We start from the raw sequence: 8,406 nt of genomic DNA, 5'->3' as shown, positions 1-8,406 counted from the left end.
GTCATCAAATTTGTTATCATTTGATATATATATATATATATATATATATAGTGTCTAATATACAGTATATATAATATTTTTTAGAAACATAATTTTATAGAAAAGATTTTAAAATACAGTATTGAAACCTAAAAATAGTAATAATTTTTTTTAAAAAAAGTATAAGATCTTAAACTTGTATAATCTTAAAGTACTTATATTTAATAAATTTATATATTGTATATAAAGTATATACACTATATATATATAAGTTTAAAAAATATATAAATTTTATATATACTGTATATATATATATATATTTATTGATCGCTACTTTTAACTGTCAGCTATTATTAAAAGCTGTTAGAGATAAATGCTGTTATAAAAAATATATTTTTTATATATCTATATCTATATATTTAATATATATATATATATACTGTATATATATATATATAAAGCACAGTCACATCAACCAACCAACAAAAAAAAACATACTTGTGCTCAATGTGCTGGTTATATAATACCCAATATGTCAGTAAATTATCATGATCATTTCTCATGAGGGCACAAAAATAGCATTATGATAAATATTTATAATAATAATAATAATAATGATAAATATATAAATAGAAATTTTCAAATATGTTATCCATTATAGTTTAGTTATGAATATATTTAATGTAATAAAATAAAATAAACTAATATTAAGCTATAAAGTACTGTATATATACACTGTATATGAAATAATGTATAATTTTAGATTTAAAAATAATATTAAATTTAAATATTTTAAAATAAAATAAATAAATATTTTACAGTACTGTATGATATTATATATTTAATAAATTATGATATATTTATACAGTAATATTTTTTGATACACATTAATATTATTATTACTATTACTATATTTAATACTATAAATAGATTTTTAAATAAAAATATTTTAGCTTAGATTATGATACAGTATATTACTATACAATATATTTGTTGCTAAGCACTTATATATATATATATATATTGATACATATAATAATAATTTCATACTGTTTATAAATACAGTATAATTTCATATATATATATATATATATATATAATAGTATTATTTTGGAGGGCAGTTAGATTTTATATATATTGTTAATGGTATATATTATATAATATGCTATATATGTGTGTATATCATATATTATATAAATATATTATGACAACCATTAGAATAGATGCTCCCATGTGCCTTATCCAGGTGGCATTAGTGTAGTCAAAAATAAATCGTAATGTTGTATATGAATGGCTAATGCAGTATAATATTTAGTACGTACTAAACATTTTAGTACGTACTAAAATGTCTCTTAAAATAGAGTATACTTTAGTACGTACTGAAATATTTAGTACGTACTGAAATATTTAGTACGTACTAAAATGTTTAGTACGTACTAAATATTATGGTACATTTTTTAACTATATAACTATATAACTATACTGTTAGTTAGTTAGAAAAATAGTATCTATATTACAATAGAATCAAATATGATTTTAATTGATAGTTAATAAACTAATTATTATATAACTTAAGAGTACTCAAATAAAATAATTAAATGATATATTAATCGTATTTTATTGTTGTATTTTTGTTGAACAATGAAATTAAATTTAAACAAAAAATTTCATATTAATTAATTAAATGTAATATTATATAATTAAATGAATTAATTTTTCTTAGCACTTTTTTTTAATTTTAATACATAAATTTTAATATTTAATTTTATCGGATTTAACTACTTATTAGTTATATTTTCTCTAAGCGATTTCAAATCAATCAAATTTATAGTTAGTTTAAATATTATCGTTAAATAACTCGTCGTCTAATGCCATTTCTTTTGATAAATTGTTGAAATCAATTGTCGAATCATTTGATTTTTGGTAAGCATTTTCTTTGGCAATAAGATCAGAAAAAATGTCTCCGAAAAATCACTTGAAAATTGTGTTGTTTTCTTATTAGTTGTCAAAACTTTAGTGTCTGTTTGATTGGTATTTGGTTTGCCATAAATTCCTAAATCTGAGATTAATATCTGAAAACAACAGACTTGACATTGATAGTAAATTTAAAGGCAAGTAATGCTTAGAACTTGAGATCAGTTGATATGACTTAAATGTATTAACTGATTTTGTATTAAATCCTATATCCGATAAATCAAAATCAACAAAAATGTTTACAATTTTTTTTGTATTGGATATCAAATCAGTTTTTGGTTTCTGTTTCAGTAGAGTTTCATTTTACAGCACTGACTTTGATAATTATCATCACTTTTATCTATCATTTTAGAAATTAAATTAAAACCAATATATTATATTTCTATTATAAATTATTTACTTTTATGACATTTCAATTATAATTACATGACTCACATTACTCATAAGCACATAGTATAATTGTAATAAAGTAATTTTTTATATAAGTTTAAAATAATCTATTACTTTAAATTTAGTATTTTTTTTAACTTAAATTTACTTAAAAAACAATTATCTCAATATACAAATTATATAATATTTAAATATTTTTTCGTTGATATACGTTAGTTAAAATTTAATACTAATATACTTTTTATTTTGTTAGTTTTTTAATTTAATAATAAATAAAATTTATAATTTTTCAAATAAATAAATAAAATTTTATGTTCATATATGTGCTACAAGTTGTTTTATTATTAAAATCATTAAAATTTACAAATATATATAAAATAATGTGTAAAAAACAATATTTATCAATTTATATGCAATAAAATAAATATCATAAAATACATTTTTAAAACAATATTATATTAATATTTGTATCTTATATAAACATTATTTTTTACAATTTTTTTATAAAAATAAACTTAATATGCATTACTCTGAAATTTATATGGTAAAATAATTATAATATATTTTCATCTGTATCTTATATTTGTTACTTTTTGTATAAATAGGATTATTAAATGTATTATTTTTGCATCAATAAATGCTCCAAAAAATTTATAAAATTATTATTAAAATAAAATAAATATTTTAGTAAATATTTATTTTGTTAACTTTATGTTTGCAATAAATAATTGTTTTGTATTGATTATAAGTTTTTGTTTTGTTTAGATAAATGTTTTGATTATAATTGTTCAATAAATTCATTATAAATAATAATGTGTGTATTTATAAGTTTATAATATTTACTAATAGTTTATTTTATGACAATTTTTTTGATAGAACCTTATTAATACATTTCAATGTATATTTAAATATTATTATATATTTTAGTTAATGATAATGTATTCATTTGTATATTTGACTATTTTATTAACAATAATAAATTAATTAATTTTTATATTCATTTAAATATTCAATTATTAATTAATCAAAAATTAATTAGAATATATTAAAATAAATAAAAAATTATTTTAAATCTAAAACATTTTATAAACTTTAAATTAAAATTTTAATTTTTATAATAAAAAATTGATTTTGTAATTCACACATATATATAAATAAATTTATATATCTATTTTTATTTTATAATTTTTCTTATGGTAAATGCTTTGTAAGTTGATTATGATTTATTATTTCTATAAATATTTATAGCTATTTATGTTGGATAGATGTAGATGTAGAGAATTATTTCATTGCATATCTATTTTTCTATAAAAAAATTCTACAAATATTTTTTAAATAAAGTTTAATTAAATAAATTATAAAAATAAACACAAAATATCTAATATCAATTAAACTTTATTATACTCTCAACTAAATGCATATGTATTAAATTAGTTTTGTGATTAATAGTTCATTTTAATGCTTTTCCTTTTATATTTTAGTTTTTAAATAAAATTTGCCTATTATTAGATTATATTATATGTGAAACAAATACAATAAAAGTATTGATCAATAATCATTATTAATGCAATAATGCACTATAATATATCTACTATATTTTAATACGGCTAAACTTTTTTTTAATAAAAATTGACCCTATAATAAAATTAACATTAAATTGAATAATTAAATACATAAACATTTTTATGCATTAAATTTAGTTATGATTCATTAAAATTTATATCATACAATATCAATGAGAAATAACATAAATTTCAATAAATATTAAATTATAAATATATAAATTAATTATTTACTAAATTAAAGTTATATATTAAATAATTATTTTAAAATTTTTACAATATTAAAAACAATTTCAATAAAATTACTAATATTATTTAATGCTAAAAATAACTAAATAAAATATAAAATTATTATTATAATACTAAAAATGGTTTTAAAAAAATTATATATAATTAAACATGTATAACACAACTTTAATCAATGCTAACAAATAATACAAAATTTAAATACAAAACAGATCTTATAATTCATGTATATTTGTTAAAAGAGTGTTATATAATATTATTTAAACATTCAATAAAATGAATATAATAAAATTACTATTGTAACTTATTTAGTTGTAATATATATAAAGTATAAAAATTCTAAAACATTTTACTGCATAAATGTATTAAAAATTTGCTCAACTGAACCCTATATGAAAACTTACTGTTGTTTTTTATGACTCATTATTTTATTATATCATTAATTCAATTGAAGTTTTTTCAAATAATTATTTATAACAAAATAGAAATAAAAATTATTTTTGTAACTAAAAAATATATAATTAAATTCATAAATCAAAACATATAATCAAATAAATTTGTATACCAAAAATATAAATTACAATTTAGATATAATTTTTTAAATGTTAAAAATAATTCATTACATAAAATATTAAATTAAAAGAAATGATTATTTTTTTGTATTATTTAAAATTTAAATAAAGATTTTAAAATTTATAATCAAGTACTTAGGAAATTATTTTATATATTATTCATTTTGATACTAGTATTAAAAATGATAAAATAAAATTAGAATTATTTAATTGTCTATTTATTTTATTAAAGTAATATAAATATTTTATTATTGATTAAATTGAAAACAATGTTAGCAATTATATAAAACAATTTATAGAAATGTATATCTTTTATAATATCAAAAAATTAGTAATAACAAGTAAACTTTAATCAAACTATATATTTAATTATACAAAATAATTTTTATACAAAATTTGTTAAACATTTATTTGTTAACAAAACAAATAAATGAAATAAAAACTTTTAGAAAAAATTAATCAATTACATTAAATATTATATTAATAATGTTATAAATTTTTAAAATAATAAATATTATTTAATATTTATAAATATTATACATTTAATTATATATAATTAGCAGAAATAAGATACAAATGATAATAAAAATTATGTTTAATTTAATTAAATTATAAAATATATAAATATACCTATTTAAATATGTAAATATTAATTTGTTATTCCTTTAAACATATTTTTGTAAGTGTAAAATCTTTAATAAAATTAATTTATTTAATTTATAAATCTAACTATAATAAGTCTTTTTATATTTAAATTGGTTAAAATTATTATTTTGTTTAGTAGCAAATTTTAGTGCAATTAACATCAAAACTACTAGTAATTATATTATAAATATGAACACATTTTATTTATTTCTTTAAATAAAATATACATAGTATTTTTAATTAAGTTAAAAATTAACAGAAACTGTAACAAAATAAAGTCTAATAAAAATCACTGACAAATATTTATTTTAATTTTTTTAATATTGAAGTTATATTATTTGGATATTAAGCTAGTTTGCTAGTATAATTTTAAGATTTTTAATATAATAATTGTATATAAATTTAAATTATTACGTTATTACAATTATACTGTTTCATATGAGTCATGTTAAATATGTATTATAAATAATGATTTTAGTTGTTAAAAAATACCAGAAACTGTAACAAAATAAAGTTTATTACATATTATATTTAAGTATATCAATGATATATACTAAATATGTCAAATATAAATTAAGAATTAAATAAAAATAATTATGAATATAAAATATGACATTTAAAATTTTATTTAGTTATATTATTTTTGAATCGTCTTATATGGTATAATTAATATTTAGTTAAATCCGATAATATAAAAACAATTTTTTACATATTAAATTAAAATGAAATTTTTTTAAATAAGTTTAATTATAAACGATTAATAATTATTAAATTATAATATATTTTATTATTTTAGTCTAATACAAGTAGAATAATTAAAATTAAATTATTATCAATTATAATTATATTAGAAAGTATTATATAAACTTTTTTCTAATTAACTAACAGCATAGTTATATATTTTTAAAAAGTACCATTGAATAAAAATCCATTGCTCTCCACAACATATATATACATACTGTACTAATAGACTATCTATACGTTAGATATACTGTACTGTATATGTATTGCTTATGTAGCATACATTTTAGTATACAATTGTCTCACTCAACTGTTGTTGTACTTCACTCACTGGTATCAAATTAGATTGAGTTGAGGACATGTTTTGTTGATCAATTGACGGTACAATTGGCTGATGATAACTGTTTTCAGTTGATATGTCTTCAGATATATCTAAATCAACGCCTGTCTATTCGTTATCGTTAGTCACTTCCATGGACTCTTGAGTATCGGTTTCATACATATTTTTGTGACCATTTTTCTGTTGATTTGCAATATGTGTCAAAATATTGACATCTAATTTAAAAATAAAATATTAGTTGTTTCGGTTATTTATATATATATATATATTTAAAAATATAAAAAATACTTACGATCAAAATCACATTTATTTGAATACATATTTAATAAACTAAATTATAACTTTCTAACGGTATAAATAATAAAAAAATTTAATATTATTTAATTATTTTTAACGACATAACAACATCATTGATATCCATTGTTTTTCACAACACATATACATACAACACTATACAATCAATCAATCAAACAGACTATCCATACTATTGATATACAGTACAGTATATGCATTGCTTACGTATCATACATTTTAGTACGTACTAAACATTTAAGTACGTACTAAATATTATACATATCAATCAAACAGACTATCCATACTATTGATATACTGTACAGTATATGCATTGGTTATGCAGCATACATTTTAGTACGTACTAAATATTGCTCTCCACAACGCATACATATATACTGTACAAATAGACTACCTATACATTAGATATACTATACAGTATACCAGCATTACTGTTAATATTCTGTATAGTATATGCATAGCTTATATACAGTAAATGGCTTTTAGTTTATGATAAATTCGCCAGGGTCAGCACCTGACGGAGCATAAAATTTTAATAAAAGTTTATTTTCACAACTCAAATGGGAGCTTCTATTCTAATGACTCAATATTATTATTATTATTATTTTTATTAATATTATTAAACTAAAACAAATCAATATATATGTGAAACTCTAGTGTAGGTGACAACACTACAGAGTATATATATATATATAAAGTAAATTTATATATTAAATATATATAATTTGTTTTTATATTTACAGATTAATTTAATAATGTTTTCAATATAGTGTAGTGATATGCTATGAAACCGTTTAAATTAGATTTATTAGTAAATAAAAATAATTTTAATATAAAAACATTACTAATATATATATATATAATTAATTAATAAAAACATTTATTTTTAATTAAATTAAACCATAAAAATATTAACTTAATCAAAGTTATTAACTTCTATACTAACTATTTTTGTTATTTGTAATATTACTAAAAAATAACTAATTTTATTATTGAAAACAATTTTTTTAATTATTTAATAATATTACTGTAATTATATATTAAATAGTAATTTATAGTAATAATAATAATAATATTAATATTTTTAGCAATAAAATTAAACTATATATACAGTATATTCTCTATAAATATAAAAAAAATAAAAAATTTATAATATATTTATATTTTCAACAAAATTTATTTTTATATCTAAATTATTATTATATATATTTTTTTTGAATATAATTATTATTAAAATACCGTAATTCTATACATTTTTCTCCCCACAAATTCCTTATATTTATATTTATCATCAATAATAGGCAACTCTGTAGTGGACAACGAAAACATGGGCCCAATTGAGTACACGCCTACCCAGGGTTTCGCTACCCATTATTTCCCGTACACYGGCCATCCACACTATATGCCACCGTTTGTGGCCTTACGATTCAAAGCGCCGGCCACATCGGTAGCCATCGGTATTACCTGCAGATTGTATGCCAAAAATCTCGGCCACAACCTAACCGATTCCGATGACTCGGTCGTCGACAGTGGCGGCGGCGGCGGCGGCATCACTGACCGCGGCGGCGGCCAACCGGTGCCATCTCTACCGTTCAATTTGTTTATCGAATAAACGCATCAGTGATGGACAATGTGTTGGACACAC

The 8,406-nt window shown here is 18.0% G+C and overlaps 1 protein-coding gene across 1 annotated transcript in view; it reads left to right on the top strand.

Annotated features, from left to right (window-relative positions):
- The window catches only part of LOC128965104 (sodium/potassium-transporting ATPase subunit beta-like), a 15,166-nt gene extending 6,760 nt beyond the window's left edge, over window positions 1-8,406 (top strand). Inside the window, exon 4 of the mRNA XM_054311755.1 lies at window positions 8,063-8,406. Within this exon, the coding sequence (XP_054167730.1) occupies window positions 8,063-8,373 (311 nt within the window). The 3' untranslated portion in view covers window positions 8,374-8,406. The remainder of the gene's footprint in view (window positions 1-8,062) is intronic.

This window comes from Oppia nitens, unplaced genomic scaffold, assembly GCF_028296485.1.
Source record: "Oppia nitens isolate AA-2021 unplaced genomic scaffold, nextdenovo-longstitch-racon4-pilon3 scaffold16_pilon_pilon_pilon, whole genome shotgun sequence".
In the NCBI taxonomy this organism is placed as follows: domain Eukaryota; kingdom Metazoa; phylum Arthropoda; class Arachnida; order Sarcoptiformes; family Oppiidae; genus Oppia; species Oppia nitens.
Note: the sequence above shows the minus strand (reverse complement) of the source record. Positions and strands in the feature narration are given on the sequence as shown.